This window comes from Prinia subflava, chromosome 9 (genome assembly GCF_021018805.1).
Source record: "Prinia subflava isolate CZ2003 ecotype Zambia chromosome 9, Cam_Psub_1.2, whole genome shotgun sequence".
Lineage (NCBI taxonomy): Eukaryota > Metazoa > Chordata > Aves > Passeriformes > Cisticolidae > Prinia > Prinia subflava.
The window spans coordinates 16,805,254-16,829,844 of record NC_086255.1 but is presented as its reverse complement, the minus strand read 5'-3'; the positions used below and the strand labels follow the sequence as shown (position 1 = coordinate 16,829,844).

At 41.5% G+C, this 24,591-nt stretch overlaps 1 protein-coding gene across 1 annotated transcript; it reads right to left on the bottom strand.

Annotated features, from left to right (window-relative positions):
- Positions 1–1,199: 1,199 nt before the first annotated feature.
- ACTA2 (actin alpha 2, smooth muscle) lies at positions 1,200–10,694 on the bottom strand. The gene is made up of 9 exons (XM_063405687.1): positions 10,550–10,694; positions 7,867–8,035; positions 6,059–6,187; positions 4,599–4,709; positions 4,030–4,114; positions 3,785–3,946; positions 3,346–3,537; positions 2,264–2,445; positions 1,200–1,491 (listed from the first exon to the last, which is right to left on the bottom strand). Exons 2-9 carry the CDS (start codon positions 7,993–7,995, stop codon positions 1,348–1,350), a joined length of 1,134 nt encoding a protein of 377 aa, XP_063261757.1. The 5' UTR covers positions 7,996–8,035; positions 10,550–10,694; the 3' UTR covers positions 1,200–1,347.
- Positions 10,695–24,591: the final 13,897 nt, after the last annotated feature.

Here is a 24,591-nt window from a genome sequence, read left to right as displayed (position 1 = left end):
AAGGATTCCTGGATCTATCTAGAGTTAGATAAAAAATCTAGACAGAGTTAGAAGGAAGAGCCATACAAAGTTATTTGCTTTTACAAGAGTTTATTTAGTAACTGTTCCAAGAACCTAGATGACCTATACTTTAAATAATAAGGTTAGTACAAAGAGGTTTGCAACATGTGCTAACAGTCAGAAGCTGGACAAGATCTGGAACCCCAGGGTTATGAAGACATGGTAAATAACAGAGGCTGTTGCAAAGAGCTTACAGTTTGAAAGGTAACAAGTAACAGGCAAGTGAGGTAAACTATTGAGTTGAGAGAGGAAAATAGGTTAACGAAAATAAATAGCATTCTTTATCCTGAACTCTAATGAATACAGACTGCAGCAAGTTCCTTAAAAGTGGCCTTTTCCAGGTCTGTCTCAGTGAATTCTTTATTCATATATATATATTTCTAAGACAGTATTACTGGCTTCAGGTTCTATGCATATACTTCTAGCTGATGTGTTTAGGATTATAAATGCAATCAGAAAAATCACAGAAAATGAAAATTGTCCAAATTATTTTAGCTACTTTGAACACGTTACTCCCCCCTCTAAAAAAAAAAGTTCTGAAGAGAAAGTCTATTAAGCCAGCTTAATTACCCTTTAGATCTTGCTAAAAATCACAAAATAAAAATAATAGGCTGCACTCATCCTGAGGGCATACAATAAGAAAGTCATATGTTTGACCCACTATTAGTGTTTCAATATGCTCCCAAAGGAACAGGTTTTATTTCTTTAAAGAAAACACAGAATTGTTGTGGTACACATCATAACACCCCTGGGCCATGCACTGTAAGAAATTCTCTTTTCCAGCATGACAGCTGTGAAGTAAGAAGTGACGTGGATAGATAATATTTCTGGATAGAGCAGATGCAAAGCAGCAATCCCATGCTCATCCTCATATTGAGCAGATGCTGTGCTCCTTTGGTACTGCCTAGAACTTTGTAAGAACCACGACTGGTTCTGTCTGCAGACTGAAATGTTTTCTGAAGCTAAACTTTGAGAACATGCAGCCTGACAGATGAGCATCTTCTGGCATTGGTATCATTGAGCTAAAGTACCACCCATTTCTGTTAAGCCCAGTACAGTGTAATAATAAATTCATGTCACAAGATGGAGCTTCAAGCCAGCTGTAATGGCTTGGCTTTTGTTTTAAATAGGAGCAGCAGTTTCATAGCATATTTAAAATTTATTTTAAGAAATACACAGTATCAAATTAATTAGATTAATTATGATGAAGAATTTATGGAATGAAATAATAAGAATGTACTTCCCTGAATACATTCACACTAAGGAGACATATAAAGAAAAAGCAACTTAAAAGCATTTGCGGTGAACAATGGATGGGCCAGCTTCATCATATTCCTGTTTGCTGATCCACATCTGCTGGAAAGTAGAGAGGGAAGCAAGAATAGAACCTCCAATCCAGACAGAGTACTTGCGTTCAGGAGGAGCAATGATCTGTTTATTAAGAAACAAAAGCATTAAGTACAGCTGCTGTCTACTGTGAAAAAATACATTTTATTCAAAAATACTAAAGCATTTGTGATAGTAACAAAAACACTGCATCTATGTGCTAGTGCTATCCATTGCTGCAAGGAGAAAAGTTTAAAATTTGTTAAATATATCTATACTCTCAAACTGTCTACCTGACTCAGCCTTCTCAGTGACTCTGATCCCTGGTGCATTCGTGCACTCCTGGGCATGTATGAGAAAAGGGGAGATAATTACTCTGGAAACACATAATGACAATCCAGGTGGGCTTGAAAAAAATCAATGACCTCTGGAGCACTCTTTTTGGTATAGCTGATAAAATGTTTGTCAAGCAAAGAACAGAATATTTGAAGCAGCAGAATGAAGATTAGTTTGTCAGGGTCTGTTTCTTTTTCAAACTTGTAAGCCAAAGATAAAACCAGCATTTCCTCTCTCCCCTGTCCATCAGACTGGAAGGGCTGAAGAAGCTCACATACAGCTCCAGAGGACAATTTATGCTCCTGGGTTCATGCTGTTCTTTGGCTACATTAGGACATTTGACAGAAATCAACATGAACAAGGAAATGAGAGAAGGCTCTCCCAGCACCAAAGTTACCAGTTGGTGATTATTTGCTAGATAATCCAGCTGTGATTCAAGATATGTTAGAAGCACTTTGTAAAAGTGTTGCATGTTTCATTAGATCTTTGAGGAGTTTGTAAATGCCAGTTCATGGTCTACAAATGACTGCACTGTACATACCTTGATCTTCATGGTGCTAGGAGCCAGAGCAGTTATTTCCTTCTGCATCCTGTCTGCAATACCCGGGTACATTGTGGTGCCTCCAGACAGCACGTTGTTGGCATAAAGATCCTTCCTGATGTCTATGTCACATTTCATGATGCTGTTGTAAGTGGTTTCATGAATGCCAGCAGACTCCATGCCTGGGTAAAGGTACAGAAGAACACTGAGGAAGCATCTCCCAATAGAGACTTAAAATTGTTAATGTGGAACTGACATGCTGTTTAGTGACTCTTTGGAAGACATCAGTCTCAGAGCTTTGGAAATCTGGAAAGTCACTCTGCAGTTGCCTATATAATTCTAAATTATTTGCTTAAGAGTTCCTTGGTGTACAGCCCTCCTCTCCCCCTTACACATCTCCTCCTTAAAAGAAAGTTGGGGGTGTGGAATAGCAAATTTTCCACTAGGCTTTTGCAGGCAATCTCAATTGTCCTAAGAATTCCTTATATGGCCTTGAAATAATTTGTTTCTTTTTTCTTTTCAAATTAAGTCAGCTCAGAGAGAGAATAGTCAAAATATGTCCTAATACCTCTAGGTATGCAACTACTTTATCTCTGAGTTGAAATTCTGCCTATTGGCAGAACTGACACTGGATTTCTGTGTGACCTAGTTGCAAATCTGCCCTCATGGATGTTGATTAGCATGGCATCATCTTGGCTTTGCTCCGAAAAGGCGATGAACCGTGGATTCAGGATTTGGAGCAGCCTTTTGGAAAAATAAAAGTAGGTCTTACTGCCTGCCTGCCCCTCCCACCTCTTTCCACTCCTGGCAAGCATGTTCAAACATACAAAATGGCACAGGCCCAATGCCAGCAGGCAGGAATAAACACAGGGTTTATTTTGGGAAAGCATTTTGGATAATTGTTTAACATGAAGTTCTTCCCACCACATTAATAGTCCTGCTCTAAAAGATAGTTTTATAATGGGTGCTAGGACACACTCGTGTATAGGCCTGGGCGAGTTAGTAATGGAGCACAAGCAAAAGGAAATAGAGACTTGGTATTTCTGTGCAGTTTTCCAAAGCAGAACAGTCACTGAACCTACCAATGAAAGATGGCTGGAAGAGCGTCTCTGGGCACCGAAAGCGTTCATTTCCAATGGTGATCACCTGACCATCAGGAAGCTCATAGCTTTTTTCCAGAGAGGAGGAAGATGCAGCAGTGGCCATCTCATTTTCAAAGTCCAGGGCCACGTAACAGAGCTTTTCCTTGATGTCACGGACAATTTCACGCTCGGCTGTAAAGAGGATTCAGTCTTTAAAATGGCACTCAGGAAGGACCCAGACATGTTGACTGTTTGTTCCCTTTCATCCTCCAACACCCTCCCCATATTTTAAACAAGCCCTCTGCTAGCCTTTCAAGGGACTTTCATGTCGGGGACCTGCTCATGCCTATTCAGCTGCAGAACCACTGCCAGTCCTTCTGAGGCCAGTGGAAGCACTGCCCACAAACAAGGCTCCTCTGCAGCCAGCAGCTGTCCTTACCCGTGGTCACGAAGGAGTACCCGCGCTCCGTCAGGATTTTCATGAGGTAGTCCGTCAGGTCCCGGCCCGCCAGGTCCAGCCGCATGATGGCGTGTGGCAGGGCGTAGCCTTCGTAGATGGGCACGTTGTGGGTGACACCATCCCCAGAGTCCAGCACGATGCCTTTGGGAAGAGAACACACCGCTCGTTCCCATCACACCCACAGAACATTTCAGACATGTGTGCCACACTCCCCTGAGGCTTACCTGTGGTACGCCCAGAGGCATAGAGGGACAGAACAGCCTGGATGGCTACATACATGGCTGGCACATTGAACGTCTCAAACATAATCTGAAATGCAAAGTTATTGTCTTAACACCAGAGGGCTTAGCTTAGTTGAAGCAATTTACTGGAAAAGAGGTAGAATGCAAGATTTTCATATTTCTCTATGGTTGGTAAAAACAAGAAAGGAAAATACAAAATCTAAATCCAAAAATATTTGACCTGTAAGATAGCTCCCTGTATTTGGCCTATATCTTTATCATATTAATAAAGCCACATGCACATATTAATAATAATTTTGTAATAGGCCTGGGCATACAAACAGATTAAGATGACATGAAGTTTGGTCAGACTGGAGTGCTCACAAAGTGGATACAATGATTTTCTGAACTATATGTAGTAATATGTAAATATGACAGGTGGTCACTTTGTATTTTCTATCCTCCACAACTAGAGAGACAGACTGCTGGGCAGCATGACTAACCGGAATGATGACATTCACATCCTGTTGGGTGAAAGGTTGGATTATTCCACAGCTTTAGGGTGAGCTTACCTGTGTCATTTTCTCGCGGTTAGCTTTGGGATTCAGCGGTGCTTCAGTCAGCAGAGTCGGGTGTTCTTCAGGTGCAACCCGGAGCTCATTATAGAAAGAATGATGCCAGATCTGAGGATAATGGGAGAAGCCAAGGGAAAGAAACACTATCACTCAGCAGCTCAACATCACTGGAGCATCATTCCAGACAGGAACTGAGCTCCAGGACTCTGCTTACAGCTCTAGATATAGGCTGGTGATGTTTCTCATGCAGTTGTTTTAACTGCCTCCATAGAGACTACCAGAATAACTGTAGGAAGAAAAGCACTACCCTCAGGCTTCACCATATATTTATTACCAGTAATAAATATATGACTTACTTTAAGGACACATAAGCTGAGGAAAAAGAATATGGTACTCTTACAGTAGAAAAGACAAGGACACACTTGGCTTCAGCAATGCTATTGCAATAATGACTGAAAGGGAAACAGTTCCAGAGCAACTAGAGAACATACACAGAGTTCAATAGATAATGGGTCTCCTGACAGTTTCATCTTTTGGTTTGTACAGACCAGCCTAAGAATTCATGAGAAGAAGTGAAGATAAATGGTTTGTGACGTTGCAAGTCAACTTGTGTTTATCACCTCCACAAAACTTGTTCCTACAACTTGTAAAAATCTGAGGCAAAGTGGACTGCAGTGAGGAGGTTAATACTCTTACAAGAAGTAAAACAATCAGAGATTTTAGTCTGAAGGCCAAGAAGTTTTCACTAAGCTTGTTTTCAAGCTGGTGGTGATTAGAGACTGGTTGATATGTTTGGCATCCAAAAGATTTTGCTTTCAAGCTAATTCTGCAATACTGAGACTCATTAAGAGCTGGGTGACTCCACACACAGTGTGTTGGGATGTCCAGACTGTTCCAAACAGCCCTATTTTCACAAAACAACATTAAATGGGGATACCATTTTAGAGTCTTAGAAATTATATTATCTGTACAGACTATGACTATAAACATGGTTCTGGAAGCCTTTGAGTCAAATACTGGATCTGAAATGGATGCATTGCACTGTAATTTTGCTGAACTTCCAAGCATTAAAAAGCATGTGTATAACCACTGCCCTTTACATCAGAATCACATACATGCTTTGCATTTTTGCAGAAACCTTCTTATATCCCACTTTTTACTAGCAAATTGATCTATTCCTTTTCTTTCTTCCTTCCCTTCTCTCTTCCTGTGCCCCCTTCTCAGTGCCTAGCAAAGATCAGGCGGGAATAAAAGAACTCCTAATTACAATTTTGATGTACTCCTACTGATACTCAAGATTTAGATGCATGTTAACTTTGGCTGTTAACAAGCCTATCCTTGAACCATACTGGATAGCGTGACACCTTCATCTAAAATTTAGCGGATATTCTGTAAATATTTGGTTCAAGTAGTTCTGTTTACCAGTAGTACACATCAGCTTTTCACAGCTGAAATACCTTCTCCATGTCGTCCCAGTTGGTAATGATGCCGTGCTCAATGGGGTATTTCAGGGTCAGGATTCCTCTCTTGCTTTGAGCCTCGTCACCCACATAGCTGTCTTTTTGACCCATACCAACCATCACACCCTACAAAATAACACAAATTGTGTTAGTCACTGAGGGGAAAGTGTCATAAAGTAGATGAAACATTAGCTGTGAAATAAATCCAGTTGCCAGTTTTACTAGCTGCAACATAGTTTACTAATACTAACAAATGGAGAATTATATGTTGCTCTTAATTGCCAATATTAAATGTTTGGTTATTAAATCTCTGGAGTTCATATTTCCACTACAGTTAAGTAAACAGAGCAAGTACAATATCAAATGCATCAAGATAAAGTGGAAAAATTGAGTTGTTTTAATGTTTGTTATTTAGGGATGAACAGTCTGCTAAATGATAATGAAGTGGAGTAAAAGCAGAAAGTGATATTGTGCCATCTAAGGGTCAAGATGGAGTGATACACACTTTACATTTCCCAAAGCTTAAGTTTCAACATTTTTTAATCCTCTATTTTAATGTCATAATACTGTAACTAGGGATAGACAAATTAAATCTACTGTGTGGATTTCTTTACATATATTTTCATGGATCCTATAGAAATGATTAAAGGACCTGAAGCTGAACTAGTCTCTATGTTAAAGTCAGAAATAATGAAAAAAAAAATAGAATACAGTAGGATCCTTTAAGTGCATAACACTCCTATCAGAACTTATTACAGATTCCAGACCTTGGCATCTTTAAATCTATGCCTTAAAAACAGACATCCCAGATTTGCAATTTTTAATGGGATGATCCATTCTACATGATCAGGAAAGCAAGGTTCTAGAAATCTGTATTTGTTTCCACTGTAACTATATGGCTTGGTTTTGAGCAATTAATATCATTCATATTCGATAGAGATGATGGTATTTGAATACACTTTTTAAATTATGGTAATTCTCAGAGGCCTCAATTAGCCCTCCAGTCCTAGTTTCTATATTGAAAGGCAGGTATTTCTCCAATCCTGGAGAACATAAAATGCATTTGCTGGGTATATAAAGTGCTACATCTTAGAAAGAGCTTGCCTCATTCCACCAGGGCCTCAGGTGACAGAAGTAATTAGGTGGATCTGCTAATTACTTGGATTAGTTTGCTGTGATCTAGACAGGCTTCTCTAATTCATGCTAAAGGTGATCTGTCTCATACTCTCTACATTTAATAGCTCAGATAATAAATGTATTTTGCAAACTATTAAAATACAGTGAAATGCATCATATACTCAAATGTAAACCTTGAAGATAAAGAAACTCAACCCTAGGCAGCAATTTCTGGTACAGATAAATGAATAAAGTCAGAAAGGTTAGGAGGAAGCTAACTGAAAACTTTTACTTCCTCCTTTAGCCTTCCTCACATTACCTATTACCAGCTTTAAGTGCAGTCAGAATTCCCAGATGTTCCTGTGTTGGGCTTCTTTGGATTTTGGATTGGGTTTCTTTAAACTAGTTTTGCTCACCAAGTTCTCTGGGTGATTCAAAATTAAGGGGCAGGGAAAAGATGCAATAGAAGGGAGGGAAAGATTTTAAAGGGATTCCTTTCACAAGGCAAGAGAACTCCTTTGATTCAGGTGAGTGCACTGCTAGACCCATTTTGCCTGGAGATTCTGTGTTACAAAGATCACCCCAGGCTGGACTAGCCCCAGACGCCGACAGCCCTGGCTGAAGAGCTGGGGACGGGGCAGAGGAGCCTTCTACAAGCCCAGTAAAGAACAGCCAAAGTAGTTCATCACCTGGTGCCTGGGACGACCCACAATGGATGGGAAAACCGCTCTTGGAGCATCATCTCCAGCGAAGCCAGCTTTACAGAGCCCCGAGCCATTGTCACAAACAAGGGCAGTGCTGTCCTCCTCCTCACACATCTTCTACAGTGTCTGCTGGCCTTCCAGACAGAAAACAGCCCTACGAAAACAGCAGGGAAGAATTCAATCAAAACCAAAATCACACTCAGGTAGCAGAGCCACCCTGGCTCTATGAAAGCAATGAGAACCCGTAAGGAGAGTTATGGCCCCAGCCTGGGAATCACAGGGACTGCAGGGCTGTGGAAGGGAACAGGCTTCCTTCTGAGGAGCTTCAGCCAGGTCTGGCTGTGTGCACTAGAGATTATCCAGGGAATTCCAGAGGAGACTTCCAGCCCTGCGGCACGGGCAGAGAGATCAGGGAGCAGCAAATGTTTATCTAAATTTGGTCACAGAAATCCACGGCTGGGGGAGGGAGATAAAGGAGAACGCTGCACTGACAGCTGCAAAAACAAAGATTCATTTGCATTGAACTTAGCACAACTTCTCCTGCTTTTCTATCACCCTGACAAAATTCTGAAACATGGGAAGCTGTTAAAGGTAAGAACACTTCAACTTCCCCTCCTAGTCTTGGGCTTCCCAAAAACTAACTACATTAAATGCTATGCATGTGCCAGGGGTGTTATCCTGGTGCAGATATTAATCCACTGGTGAAGATGGCCAATTAATTTTATATTTAGCCTTTTAAAAAATTAGAAGTTTTCCAAATAAAAAAGGAGGGAAAAAAGAAAGAAACAAGTCTTTTCCAGTTCTCCCCTAATCACTGAGAAAAATAAACCCACCTTTAAAATTAAGCCAGAGACAGTATGTGTTTTAAAAACAGGCCATAATGTCTGCTCTATCATCATTTCAAAGCAGCTAATAAACTACATTTGTAGAGTGACAAAACAATTTATGTTGGCTCCTTGGCTCAGTAAAAAGAAACTGTTTTCTTCCTCTGGCAACAGGAAGATAATATGGGTAATAAAAATGCTTTGAAGGCTTTGCATTAAAGTCAGAGAAACAAGCACTGAATACCAGGACTCAAGAAGAACTATTTGCTCACAATTTATAATGTAGTAGAGAATCACTTGGCCCACTCCAAGCCCAGGCTTCCATAGGGAGTTCAACAAATTGCAATGTGTTAACAGCTAAGGGAGACAGCTGCCATCCAGGGACCAGCTGGCTCCACATGCAGTCTCCAAAACCTTCTGCAGGAATACTGGAAGTGCAGGCAGAAATGAGAATGGGGTCAGCAAGAGCCACGGCCAATGGGCGAGGGGGGCCACAATCTGTTTAGCCTCTGCAATGGATGGAACAAGCACAGACAGCTCTCCCAAATGCTTCATTTGAGATCCCCTGTCTCTCCCCAGCCAGGCAGCCACGAGCCAGGGCTGCAGCCCTGCTCCTGCAGGCTGCGTGGGCAGAGCTCCCAGGAGAAGACAGGATCCTAATTTTGTATTCCAGATATTTTATCATTATAACTGTGGAAGGAAAGTAAATTGCAAATTTTTCATTTATTAAGCTCCTGGGGAAACAGGCTCCTTATATTAAAATATTTATTGAATGGAGTACAATTGTTATCTAACATGAATGAACAGAGTGGTTTGGACAAACCATTTCCTAATTAGGAAATATGCTTTTCAGCCGTCTGTTTTTGGAACAGCCTTTGAGGTCAGGGGGGTTGCTCAAACCAATGCAGCTAATGCAATGCCAAAAATCACTTGGGGGAGGGGAAGAAGGGGCAGGAAAGGCTACATTTCTGAGCTTAGTGGACTCTAAATGAAAACCATATTTAGTAATAAAGCACAAAAAGTTGAAAAATCAGACAGAGGGCTATGCTACCACCAAAGAGTTACAGCTCAGGACTGCCATGGCAGGCAGTAGCAAGATCTTAGAACAGCAAATGTCACTGAGGACTGGAAGAAAGGAAATTTTTCTCCCAAGTAAACAGCACAGTCTTTAGCATCTTTCTTCTCCCTGTTTTACATGCAAATATCATCAATCACCTCACCAATCTCCACAATAAATTATAAAGAGAGCTCCAGCTCCACAAGTGCTGCATGTAGCCTGTTTGTTAATGAATGTTTGGCATTTTACAGAACAGCGGTTTCATATACACAGAGACAAGGATGAATACACATGCATCCTCATTTTATCCTATTAGACACTGCTGATTTGCATACTTCCAGCCCTTCTTGCAGTCACATTCCATAAAACACTCTTTCAACTCTCACTCTATTGAAAGCACTGAACAAATCTGCTAAGAAACACTACTACATACCCCATCAGGAACGCTGTCCAAAACTAACACCCCAATGTCACACAGGTTCATTTAAACCAGAGTATATCTGCAATTCCAGCAGTGGCATTACACAAACCATTTCTTTATACAGTTGCTAAAGTGCTGGTAGAATCACCAAAATCATTAGGGTAGAACTTGTCTTTCCCTTTCAGAATACAGAATAAAGGCAACTCAGTATAGATACTGCAAGTATTTTATCAACTCAGTTCTAGTAAGTCTCTTAAGCAAATTACAGCACAGCAGTACATCCTCCTGAATAGCTTCCACTTGACATTATTTAATTGAAATCCTCCAGCAACCTGTAAATCATTCCATTGGTTCTGTGCCACTTACCCTGACAGCGCGTGGCTGGGGATGGCTGCTCTAGGGTGGTACACTCTGTATCTGAAACCTCAGAGGTTATATAGCCCCTTCAGCTCTTCTCCTCCCACTAGCCTCCCAAACAAGGAGCAGAGACAGACAGAGACAGAGCTGAAGTCTCTAACAAAACCATATAGGGACCTTAATACAAAAAACTCTAATCTGGGTGGCCACAGGCCCTGGGTCTCTTCCACTGCATTCCAGTGTAGAGCTCATGAAACAGGAGGAGGCTTTCAGCTGTGTAAGATAAACACTTTAAAACTTCAGGGGAGTTGCTAAAACACAGAGAGAGTGTGCCCACAATAGGCATCCTCTGGCAGGAGGATCATGTGTTCAAGCAAGAGAGGTCCAAGACTTCACAGTAACATCCAAGAAGCAGAATGAGAAATTAAAGTAGTCATTTATAACAGGGAAGATCTTTTTAAACAAACACCTTGCTGTGAGTAAAGATTTTGATAAAAATTATGAATAAAGATTTTTGGCCAGCTAAACAGCTGCTCAATTTTTCTACCAAGTGTCTTTAAAAGCTTAGCATTTTGCTTGTATAATAAATATTGCCCATAGGCTTAAGGGTAGTAAAAAAAGTCCCAGCTGCTGTACAAGATTCACAGAGAAGACTTTGAAGGTTGTGAAAGTGTTCAGTGAAAAGATTGCTATGATCCCCTCTGGTCTGTGATGGGTTAGAATCCATTCTGTTTCTCTGAAAGCTTATTTTCCAACTCTAGGACCTGTGAGCCAAATTTGCCCTAGAGCTGCTCCACTGATGGCCACAAGTCTGGACTGTCATAAATTCACATCCCAAATTGTTCATAATAAAGTTGTTGAATTTTATAACTCCAGCTATTTTTTTCACTGAACACATTTTTAGCAAATAAAGAAACAGTTCTCACTGTATAAGATATTTTCAGCACAGGCCTGGATTTCTACAGCTGTAGCCAACTGCTCTCTGCACATATTAATTCTAGTGAAGCAGCCCTTTCACAGCCAACAGTGTTTTGTCATTAAGTTTGTATGACAGATGAGAAACAGCATCTCCTAACTCCAATACTAACCCTTACAAATTCAAAAGCTCTCCAAGCAAACAAGCCAAGAGAGCAGTGATAATCCAAGTGAGATCCTTGCTTTGCAAGTCTTGTTACAACAGAGAGAGGCACCGTGCACTTCTTTATGGAGTGCTTGCTGCCTAACTGAGTAGCTTGCATGCAAGAAAACCTCCCAGAAATCCACAGTGAAAGTTTTTCTGATGTGAAAATTTCAGGAATAAGCTACTAGCAGAGATAGCAAATAGGCAGAACTATGGATTGAACACCAAAAGGAATTTAACTTTTAAGGAAAGGAACTTCTAAGGAATGTAACTGCCTTGGAGAGTCAGAAACAGAAGCTAACAAGTGTTGGAACGTGAGCCATGCAAAAGCTATTTATTATTTCACTTCCATCATCAGGACAGAAGACAGAGATGTTAAAAGAGAAAAAAAAAGAAAAAGAAAATATCCACCAAGGTAAGCAACTCAAAACTGAAGATCTAAACAGGCCCTTTTAGGCATACCTCTAACTGACATTCGAAGGACAGCCAAATTCTTTGTTTTCAAACAACACTCAACAACATGGCTGAGAAAACTTGCATACCCCATATAGAACATATGGTGTTGGACCAGGGAACATTGGTCAAGGAGAAGGGGAATTGCACACAGCAGAACCCTTCAATGCAGGATCATGTCTGATTTCAATACAAACATCAATTACCTTCTAGATCAGAAGAAACACTCTCCAAGGTTTTCAGAAACATCATCCTTGAAATACCCTGAGTATACCTAGATTGGGACAAAGATTCAAAAGAATCCAAACTTTCTGCCTTACCGAGCAGAAGTTCACACTCCCAAAATAACTTAGTGGTGATTGCTCTGTAGTGGACACAGCACATGTGAGATTGCAGAGCCAAGTAAATAACCCTTCAGTAGAGCTGGGACATGATCCACCCTGCTCCTCAGCATAGCCAGAAATACAGGCAACAGTTTTCCACAAGAGGCCTTTGTGAACATAAACGAGACAGTGGCCATGCAGATACCAGAGACTGGACCTCTGCTGAGCTTCCTCATGATTCCTGTAACCTTGTCCTGGTGCACACCACATTTACTGCTGGTGGCAATGGTGGCAGCAGCAGCCCCTTGGATGCTTTGAGGAATGGATTTTTGGGTGGGGAACACACATCACTTCCCTGCCACGGGCACTGAAGATTTCAGGGTGCTCAGGAAAGAGATACAGCTGACAGAGAGTCTCACTCAGAGCAGGGAGCTGAGGATATGGTGATACAGAGTAAATAGTGCTTTGGAGGGAGCTGCTATATGAAGGATGTTTGTTAGAGACAGTCAGACTAGAAGGAAGAAGTAAGCCCAGAGGCTGACTGAGCAGCAGGGAATGGATGGACAGCCACAGCACAGGGAAAATGCAGAGGTTCTGCCCAACCACAGCTCCAGAGCACAATGAAGAGCAGTGCTCAGCAGGCAGCTCCTCTCTGCAGTGGGACATCATGGAAAATGCCAGGGCAGGAAGGAAGGAAGGCAAACAGGTGAACTATTCAAGGAAATTAGGTCAGTCCAGCTCCAGGGACATTATAGAATAAAAGAATTTCTTTTCTTTTTAGTGACTGCATGCCGAAGTTATGGTCACATAAATATTTCTATACATAAAAGCTCATGTGAAAAAAATTACATTAGTAGCTTATATCTTTCTTCTCAGTAACTTAGGTCATTGCCAGAGAGGCAGGGGGAGAGGGAAGAATGAACTCAGCATGAGACAGCAATGAGAACCTAAAGAGAACTATATAGAAAAGGTCTGAGAATCAAGCCTCAGTGCTGGGGATTAAACTTCTGAACCCTCATCTGCAGCTATGGACAAATAAGAGCTCATCTGAAAAATATATATATATGGTGTAGGGCTTTGGGCTTTTTGTTTGTTTTTCAAGGAAAAGAGTAAAACACCATTCCTGAAAGTAGTTTCGCTTTACCTCTGGAGGCCAACACCAGCTCCTCCTGCCTGTCTTTCAGTCCTCATCCCACTCATTTGTAGAGAAACTACACAGCACAGTTTGCCTGGTGTGTCTATACCCCAAGGTTCTTGTTCTTTCTTTGTATCCATAGACAAAACCTATGATTTTTATTTAAATCCCCCTAAGAAATTACTCAGTTTGCCATGCTAAACCCTTTTGCAGTCTGCATCACAGGAGTATGTCTGGAGTACAATCACAGAAAGAAAAAGAAGAGGAAAAACTAATTTTGCCTCTCTCTTCAGTATCTTTTCCCCTGATCTCTTGATAGAGATACCAGCAAAGCTCCAATGCACATTGGGAACTCTCCTATTGACTTCAAGTATCTTTCAATATATCAGTGAAAGTTTAGCTACACCTTCCTTAAGTTCTTTCTTTTCAGTAACTTGTGTGGATTGCCATAAGGACACAAAGTGTGCCTGGGACTCCACAGCAGCAAGGCCTGTAGAGCCACCCATGCCCAGGAAATGGGCTCCAGTGGCCTGAAGAATGCCAGCTCAGAGGCCCAGCACCAGCTGGTAGATGCCATACTTTTTTGGTAAAGGAGGACAGAAGCTGCAGGCTTATCCCAGTCTATAGAAGACTGTGAATAAAGCAATGCCTTTGCTTTACTTTATAAGGGAAAACAACTTCTGAGATGTGCATGGAGACCTTCCTGCCTCCATCCAATTGGCTGTTTAGGAATGAGGCTCTGCTAAATATGTCTCTGGCTCCTTTTTATTTGGGGATTCCTTTCATCTTCGTAACATTAGCAGAATCTCTAAATGTTTTGGTTTGTCTGGCTTCAGGCCCTCTCCCCTATCTCATTGATAGGCTTTACACATCCCCACCCCCTATTTTGAGAAAGGCAGGAATAAATAAGCTTAAGAGAGCAGAAAGTCGCTCTAATAACCTGATTCATTGCAGCTGTCACACAGTAAGCATCTGTAAAGTGTCAGATTAACCATAAACTGTCAAACCCATAGGTTAGCTTTCTCTGTGATTGTCAGGCTCCTGCACTGGTCTCTCTAACAAATAAGACAAAATTGCTCTATTTATTTTCAAGTACAGCAGTTTTCAACCTACAAAGTTTGGAAAATACTTTTGCCCCTGCTCTTTAAGAGTTGGAGGAGACAGTGTTTGCCATCTGGGCCTCTCAAGTAGGCTGATGAATATTAATTCATAACCTTCCTTCATCTTCTTAACAAGGTATCTTCCTCTATGGTAATGTGGTAAAATTATCCTTCATTCAAAATCAAAGGAACATGTTCAAAGTAAAAATGAGATAATGTCTCCCCCATCATGCTTCTTAGATAAATAAACAGCACATAAGCACAAGTCCTGCTGAGTCAGGCTGATATCCATACAGCTCAGTATCCTGTGTCTGAGATTTCCTGATAGCAGATACTTGGAAAGAAACGGGATACCTACACTGGTAATTCTCTTCCTGTATGCTTTCTCCTTCCCTATCTACAGCAGAAGGATTTCTTGAGACAGGAGTATGTACCCATATCCTCATGCACAATAGATATAGATGTATTTTATATTTTTCCTCCATTTGCCTAGTTTAAATAAACAGTTTTGAATGCCCCTCAAGGTCTTTTTTTTTTTTTTTTTTTTTTTTTTTAGAAATAAGCTCTACATTTTGTCTGCAAGGCATCTCTCACAGCTTGCACTCCAACTGGTGTAGACATGCCTAACATTACAAGGAAAACAACAAATATATCAGAAAGCTAGCCAAAGGAACACTGTCTATACCACGTGCAGCAAATCCAGCAGAGATGCTGGATAAGCCCTTGGGCCACTCTGACCCACTGAGTGCAAACTACCAGCAGCACCTCAGTAGCTTGGTCACAGTTCACACTGACATATCTGTCCCAAATTACACTGCAGATAAGGCCTCACAATAATGTCACATTGGAAGGTCTCACAGGAGCCAGATTCCCCAGGGCAATTAGAACCTCTGCAGCAACAAGCTATCCAAACTTGTCAAAACGTAAATGACATCTTCCCACCACAACACTGCAGAAAACAAGCACTGTGCTTCCAGGGAAGTCAGACCTGCACAGCTTGTGTGTGGGACAGGGAGAGCACAAAAGTCCTCCACAGAACTTCCCAGATCCACAACCAACGCATTCCCAGACTGACAGGAACAAGGACACCAGGTCTGCCCACATTTTTGCAAGTGGTTGTCCTGTTATTATCTCACCAGGAGCAAGATTTCAAGGGGAGTTTGCACACTGTAAGAAATCAGGCGGTTCCCACAAGAGAAACCTTCTGGAAGTGAGTTTCATGGAGCTCTTACTTACAGATTAAACGTTGGTTATATCACAGCTCAACTCCTCCAACATGGCAGGCTCTCCAGCAAACCATGAGGAAAAGGACCTCTACAAGGTAATTTCTTTCACCAGCAAATTTAATAATTTGCTGTAGTGCCAGAGTTTCACTTTTTGGCTCTAGATGATGGCAAACTGTGGAGTTACTGACCACAAACATAACCTGCCCCTCCCAAAGGCCCAGCCGTGGTCTCCATTCCTTTCTCCTGGCACTGGCTTTAGAGCACTCAGAGGTTGAGAGTCTCTGCTGGGCAGGACAACAAGATGTGGCAACACTGCAACTTCCTTGTCTTCTGTATGAATCACTCAGCACAACCTACAAACAGCTGAGAGCACAGCTGAACTGTTTTTTAAAAAAAACATACACAGGAACCACTAACTAACAGTGAAGGAATAAGCTTCACATGCCAATAAAGCAAAGAATGTACAAAATATATGAGGGGGAATCTACCACCTTTGTGACTAAAGCAAGCACATCCTTTTAGAAATACCTTTGGATAAATAGGACACCTACTTTTGGAAGTGGCATGCCATTATATGAAAGTGTATGGTACTATATGCAAAAGTGAAAAAATAATGTGGCAAATGCAAACATATTTAATACATGTGCATTTTCTGTACCAGAAAAAAAGAAGTCAGAAGTCAATTCGAAAGTTTGCAAAACTGTTTGGGGCTTTTTTGATTTCAACTCCAGTGCAAGAGGATGTTAAAGGAGCCATCAATAAAGTTGGGCATGGACATTTCAGCAGGCACGAATAGCCTGCACCCACACAGCTGTTACAAATAGGCCAAAGAGCCTCCAGAAAAATCAACACTTACTTTCATTAGCCCTTAAAATGTTTGAGGGGTTTTCCCCAGGAAGAAAGGCAGTTTAACAAAAATCTCAAGCATGTAATGACAAGAAGTAGCTAATTACAAACATCATGCCAGGTGAACACACCACTCTAAGTTAACCTATCACAGTTGCCAATACAGAATTCAGGTAATGAAAAATAAAAGGAGATAATATAATAAAAATTGACAATAAGGCTGTATAAAAATAACTTCTTGTAAATTTCTTGAGGAGTATTATAAACATAGCTGTAAAAGCCCTCTAAACCCCTTTACATTTAAAAAAAATTTTAAACAACCAACTCCAGATCCAACATATGCAGAGTAGCATCAGAACTGCCTCTGAAGCTGAAGGCTCACAGCACAACTGTGCAGAGAAATCACTGCTGAGTGGAATTCTGTGGGACCCACCACTGTCTACACCTTAATGCCTTTATCAGTGATCTGAATGATAACATATGTCACAGAAAAAAGTCACAGATAAAATGTGTGTGAATGTGTATGTATTTTTATAACTTGCTACCACCTACATTACAGATCTAAGAAAAAACAGAGTCCTCTACACCAGGATCCTGTTTATAATAGGAAGCCTTAGGAAGGCTCTTTGCATGTGTGACCTGTGCAGGATTCCTACCCCATGCCCCCAAGGCACTTTTGCTGAATGCCATTTTGGTTGATGGAAGCCAGGAAGGTGCTTCCTGGCTCATTGCAGCTTGCAGGAAGGACAGGACTTCACTGGTACTCTCCTGTGCCCCCTGTGCAGTGCCAACCTGCTCTGTCACACCTCCCTGCACTCATCCTGGCTGCTGCCTGGCCCTGGAAGATCCTCCTCTGACAAAGTGTGGTGCCCCAGGAGATAGCTGAGGATGGTTGGTCATTTAGCTTAGACACAGCTGTGTCTCGTAATCTAGCATATTCAGTTTATAAACTGCTCCCCAAACAATACTAAAGCCTCACAAGAACACTGAAGCAGGCAGGCTTCTGGTTCTTGCTTTGCAGATGCATCTTAGTTACACAAGCTTGTTTCTTCTTCCTCTTCCTCACAGACAGACACAATAACTATGGAAGAGTACAGATAACATGATATTTTTGTTCAATAATTTGGTTGGGCTTCTGGAAGTGTAAAAGCACTTTCCAATCAAACTTAGGGTTTCCTTTTCCTCTTCCACTAAATGTGTTTTACATGCCCAGCTTTAACTGCTTGCTCAAATTGCCTTTCAGGCCAAAGACCAAAATTTTGTTCCATTCCTTTTATGACTGTAAGGAGACTTAGATACATAATTCTGAAACAAACATAACCATCTTCCTGAAACATGGAAAAACTCAGAATTCTCTAAAGCTTTTCCTCATTCCAGCCCATTTCAGGACAATTATTGTACCACTGGTCTCAAGGGGGATGAAAACTCTGAGGATTCAGGTCTAACCCGACAGTGGGAGATTTATGCTAACTCACCTGGTTTTGATCCATTTCTGTTCTTCTTGCAAGACAATAACATCACTAAAAAAAAGAAAATATCTAGAATTAGAGTTTCTAATATTTTGTCAGTCCTGCAAGTACTTCCTGAGTTTCTCTTTCTTTCAGTTCTTTGCTAGGAATTTGTTGAAAGCATAGTAACTCCTTTCACTGCTGCAAAACACGGCTGTACAAGGATCCTGAAAATGCCTGGATAGTTTCCACATCAGGATACCAGAACTATGTACAACTCTTCCAGCTTCCCAATTAGAGCCTCTTACTTACTGCATTGTATTTAGCTGTGTCTGGGAATTCATTTACAAGGTCAAATCCGCAGACCTCTTCCATATAATATAAATCATTTCCCTGCACGTTGATTACTCTGCAGTACACAGCACGAACACATTGTTTAATACAAGGAGAAAATGATGCAATTAGCAGATCTTCAGCACAAACATGTCCCCCTTTCCAAACTGCATTTAAACAAAACAGTGTTGCTATAGCATTTTATTGTATTAGAAACTGAACACCACTCACACTGCAGATGGCCAGGCCATCTCAGGAAAAGGGGCTGGAAGGAATAGGGGACAACCACACTTGGGAAAAGGGCTAACATCTGTATTCTTTTACTCTGCATACAATACAAGCTACTGTTTTCATGAGGTCTAAACCTTCCCTATCACCTTGCTTTCAATAACTTATAGTTATCCTTTTGCAACTTGTTTTTATCAGATCCTGTTTTTCAGGTGGGCCCCTGAAAAGAAAATGTGGGGTTTGTACCAGGTCACTCAGGAATAATGGGGCAGGAGCTGTGAGGGCAAGGAATAGGCTCCATGTGCCACCAGCCTTTCACTGCACCAAGCTGTGACACTCCAGGCTCTGCTGTGTGCCCAGTGCAGGGCAGACCACGCTGCCCCTTCAGGGAGCTGATGGAGAAGGGTTTGATGGCCAGCCCTGCCTTCCAGACAGAGGAAATCCACAGATATTGACATATCTTTTTTACACATGCTTTTTGCATAGGTAGTGAAATCTTAGCTTCAATCAAGGCAGTATCAAAATTACCATCTCATAAAAAAACAACAAACAAAAAAATCATGGCTGTCTGAAGTCAATAAATGAAAGATGAGAATTCAGTCCAAAACCTCTACTTCCAGAAGGTAAGACCATTTCCTGACACCTACAGCAAAGGCATGTGAGTTCCTCTTCATTTCTCACATGAAACTGAGGGACTGCTCTCGTCTCAGCTGGCTTCCTCCATGCAGGGAGGTTTCTGAGCATCCCCAAGCTGGAAGAAATGTATGGGAAACGTGTGGCTTTAAGAGCCATGGCCTGCACTGCCACTACACTCTGCTGCCCAGCCCAGAGAACCAGAAATGCGTGTTCTGCTGTCCATCCCTCTGCAGACCCTCACCCAGTCTCCCATTCCTGCATCTGAGCTGGCTGACAGCAGGCAGGAGAGGCAGCTACTGTGCAGTGGGGAAAGGATGTCTCTTTCAAAATACCGGCTTCCAAGAAGTATTTGAGAAATTATTCAGCTGAAAAATAACACTGATGTCTTATCTGGGAATTTAACAGACTGCTTCAGACAGCTAACATCGCTGCATGCCTTCTTGTTACGACCACCCTTAGAGATGCGCAACTATCTAAGCACATCATTTAATTGCTGATGAGAACCACCGACAGAAACAATCCACTGTATTTTGACAGAAATATAAATCAGTCTGTACTACATACTCAATTCATTTGCTACAGCTCATAAAATCTTACTACACAGTGGGCTGTGCAGCTGGATAGAGAAGATATGACTCACTCCTGTAGCTTCAGCAGCTACCAGGCCTCTCTTCTGTTTGTGCAAATGTGTGGTAGAAGAGGGGGAGTAGGTGAGGATAGGGAACAGTGATAACTCCCTGACCTCCAAACTTTGTTCCTGCCACAACTGCCCCTCTCTACCAGGATTTAGCTGTTGAACATCTACCTGAAGCACAAGTCCTGCTTACAAGCACACAGCCGTGCCCAGGAGACAGAGTTCAGAGTAAGATCCTGTGTGGCTCTGAAGAACCTTTGATGCACGGCGGATGCCAATCTGCATCTGAGATGTTAGTGGGAGGGATAAGGCTTTCACATCACTACCGTGTCTTCCCCACCCCCAAAGAATTTCAAAGGTTAAGTGATATCAAAAGAAACCAAAACAAGAGTGTTTGGAGTCTCAGCCACAAGGCACTGCTTTTATCTAAGCCTGCTAGTCTCACTTGTCAGATGATAGCCCAGAAAGAGAAGCATGACAGAGCAAAGCAAAACAGTGGAACTGAATTCCAAAGACATAATACTTCTTACAATATCGGAAACTGCAGCATGCTAAGACCCTTTAAAATGTTTCCTTTAGCTTCTCCTCCTCACTACCATGTTTGATAAAATGTGTCTGCTTAAAATTCTAAGGAAAACTTCCATGAAGGGTGGCTCTTTAAGCATCACTTAACATGGGAAATGAAGCCATCTGGTGCACCTGTTAAGGTCATCTTCAGATTAAAGGTCAAAAGCAGAACTAAAGATCTCCTTTTATTCACATTTATCTTTTAACTCCAGACATTTCTCTACAGATCTTTCCTCTTTCATCCTTAGCACAAGGATTCAGCCTTGGATTTATCTCACAAATGCAAGAAACTCACAAATTAAATCAGCAGTGCTCTGTCCAGGCAGTACCTGAAAGGAAAATGTTTGAACACTTTCTCACTTCTGAAGAACATCTAGCATCCCTAGCACATTATCTTGAAAGCTTTTACAGTTATCTGTTACACATTTGACAGTTAGCATTTGCTATACACCAAGCCTTGAAAGCATAAAGCATAATCTTAGTAACAGCATCTTCAAAAAACAACTAAGACAAATTTGCTTGAAAAAAAGAGAAAAGATCACCAGTCAGCCTTTGAAGCAAAGCTGCCTGCTGCAAGATCTGCATGGATACAGAGCTCTGCAAAACAAGTAAAACAGATGCATTTACAATCTATGAAGTCACAAAGTCAAATTTCATGTCAGCCCATGTAAAGTTCAAAATATTTGGTAAATAATGCAGCATTTAGAATCTCAGTGCTGCCTTGTACAGTGCACACACAGAGGACTGGGACAGGATGGTCCCATGTGTAAAATAAAGTCAATAATCCACCCTAAGACAGAAACACATCTACATTTATGGTAAGGTTATAGTGATTGGCTGTAGGAGCCACTAGGCATCCAGCCAACTTGCTTTTCCAGTCTAAGGAAATGCTCCGTTTGTTTGAAAAATATTTTGGATTTTTTTTCTCCTGCTATGAAGAATGCATTGACGTCATCAAACTGGGTCTGTTGAACAAAAGCATGGATCCAGCATTGTGTCAGGAAGTTGAATGATGAGAAAAAGGACACACGTTTGTTTCAATTTTCTTTTAGAATGACAGGGTCTACGCCCAGTTCTCCTTTATCACCTTCTCCAGAGGAGAACTGCTAGAGGAGACTAGTGACCTGCTATGAGTTTCGGTTTCCAGACTTTTGTTCTAGGCTGCTTTTTTGTTTCCATTCTCTTTTCTTGCTAGTGTGGGGTTTTTTTCAGATAAACAGTAACATCTACTGCTCCACAGGCAGGTATATCAGATCACTGTTACTTCTAAAAGAAATACACTGCGTTCTAGAACACCCTGTTCTGTGATTTGATGCAACACCAGGCAGCACTGTTACGAAAAAAACCCACAAGGTCTTCATAGACCTCTCTGGTCACACCCTTCTTTCCTCTCTTGTGCTGTTATATCAGCTTCTCCACACACAGAACAGGGTGTTAGGGCCAACAAAGTGCTTTGCTACCACATGATCTGACAAAGAACCTTTCACTACACCACAAACCCGGGTGATTGTAAGCATTACATAGTGGTTTATGAAGAAAGGGAGAAGGGCAACCTTCAGTTGTCAGAATCTGGCCATCCCACACTGCAACAAACAGCCAATAGCTACAGTGGTTACAGATCTTCTCTGTCTACCAGATCATAATGCAAAGAGTGGAGCAAGGTCACTGTTCAAATGTTTCACGGGAGATCTGGAAAACAATCCAACCATCATAAAACTGTACTGAGTAAGAGCTGATTATTTAAAGGCTGATGCCACTCTGATCATTTCCCGATAGTGTTAGCTGATGCTTGTGACAAGAGTCACATCACTGAGGAGGTTTGAATCAAAAATGAAAGAGATACAATCGAGCTGCATGAGTAATGGATCACTCACTCTAGTGCTTGTACAAAAAGTCAAAAGTAGGTTGGTTATTCATGAACATTCATGAGGGAGGGGAGAGGCAAAACAGGAAAGCAAAAGAAAACAAAATACAAACTGAAACAAACAAACTGAAAAATAAACCAACAATGGTCTTGTAATGTGCATTTTAGGTCGAAGGAGAATTTAAGTTTGATGGAACTGCTTTGGTTAAGTTATACTCCACAATTGATCTAATTGCCCAGTCTTAGTATGAAAGAACTGCTAAAGATTACCAATATGCTAAAACAAATCTAAAACAAATATTAAAAAAAATTAAAATATCTAATAATTTAACAGAGAAAAATGCAGTAGAAAGCAAGTCAGATCTTATGCTTCCTCCCCCATTATTTTCATTCTGGAATATAAATGTGCATTCAATATTCTGAGGTGAGACCAACACAATGCGCAGTGCTCTTGGCCCTCAGTTATGTTTTATTGCACCTTGACAGATTTTTCTTCACCTGGAAAGACTAGCTAAGTCAACCTGCTCAAAAAATTAGCAATCTGTAATCTCATAATACAACAGAGTCAGCCTCTTTAGGTGCAAGTAACTTTCTGGACAGGGGAGAAAAGGTTTGATACCAGTTAAGGAGTGAATAGTGATTCCAACTCAGAAACACTAAATTCAAGAATACTGTGGCAATGTGTGTCCAAAATTGTTCCTTGGGTGGTTTGGCACAGAACAGAATTTCCTGTGACGAGCGTGCATGTGTAGATATAGGACAAAAATTACAAGAGGAAAAAAGAAATAAAACCTACACACACACAAAAATCAAATCACACTGAAAAGTGTGTGCTAACATTTCCTCGAGTTGCATCCCACCCCAGTCTGATCCCTGTTCCCACATTAGGCGAGGCACAAGGCCATCTGCTGGCAGAGACAGACCGCAGAGCCTGCACTGCTCAGCAGGCCTCTGCTGACACCCGGACTAAGCTTTAAATGAAGGTGAGTAGAGAGAAGAGTCAACGCTGCCACCTTTACCAGCCAAAAAGAAGCTGCTGCAACACAAGGAACAGAGCAAAGATGAAAACACTGGCCTTATAGTCCTCACTGATACCACCTTAGAATAGTCAAACAACAAAAATCCTCCAAACACATCTCTCTTTCTTCATTATATATAAAAAACCCCACACAACTACAGTTATTAACTACATCAGGTATGACTGCAAGTCATATGCAGACACTGTTGTTTTGACATGAATCTGGTGGCTTCTCAAACATCGCTCAAAGCTTCCTACCCAAGACAAAAACACTCCACCGCAGAGCAGCTACATGCACACAGTCATCACAGCCGGGGGGCAGGGAGCAGTGCAAACCACATGCACCTAATAGCCTCGAGTGACATCAGCGCCAGGCGTCGCATAAACCGTGCAGAGGCACACACTGAGCTGTCACTGAACCCTGAGCGATGCCTGCTCAGGGCCCAGCCACATCAGGCTTTGATTTCAGGACAAAACACAACCCCTCCGAGTGATGGATTTTGGAAACAATTCCACCAAGCTTTGTGCTGCAGCAACCATCCAGATCCGGACGACGTTGCTTGCAGGCCCTACTCCACCCAACCCGCACACAAATTTCCGCTAAAATTAGCAGCCCCACAGACATGCTGATTTGGGTTTGCACAGTAGGAACCAGACGTGTAACCCAGGCACTGCACCCAAAGAGATGCCTCTTATTTGTTATGTTCCATACTGCCACTGGGAAGGCAAAAAGTTGATTGTTTAAGGGTACTCCAAAGGCAGCATCTCTAAACTAACGTGTCAGCAGTATCTTTTGGTTTATCCGGAAGTGGTTAAAAAAGCCTGAAGTATTTAAAACAGAAGCTATTTTTTGTTGATGTTATGTACTGCAGCGAAGAGACATACCAGCAGAAAAGCTGAAGGGTTTTTGAAAATCTGAGTCATAAACCACTGAAAAATGGTGTTTAAAATGAAAATGCTAGCTCGATGCAACCATGGTCCTCCCAAGGCAATGGAATCATGTCAAAACCTGAAAGCTCAAAACACCTATCGGTAACTAAGGCAGTCACGTCATTTCTAACTCTACAGAGGAGGCCAGACTACCAGTACTTCAAACCACTGAAAGCTTGCACGAAAAACA

Excerpts from the sequence above, each read along its gene's own strand:
- ACTA2 (XM_063405687.1), bottom strand. The coding sequence starts at position 7,995 with ATGTGTGAGGAGGAGGACAGCACTGCCCTTGTTTGTGACAATGGCTCG. Across the intron at positions 6,188-7,866 it reads TGGGTCGTCCCAGGCACCAG|GGTGTGATGGTTGGTATGGG; the intron begins GTGATGAACTAC and ends GTTATTTTGTAG. Across the intron at positions 4,115-4,598 it reads ACCGCGAGAAAATGACACAG|ATTATGTTTGAGACGTTCAA; the intron begins GTAAGCTCACCC and ends TTTGCATTTCAG.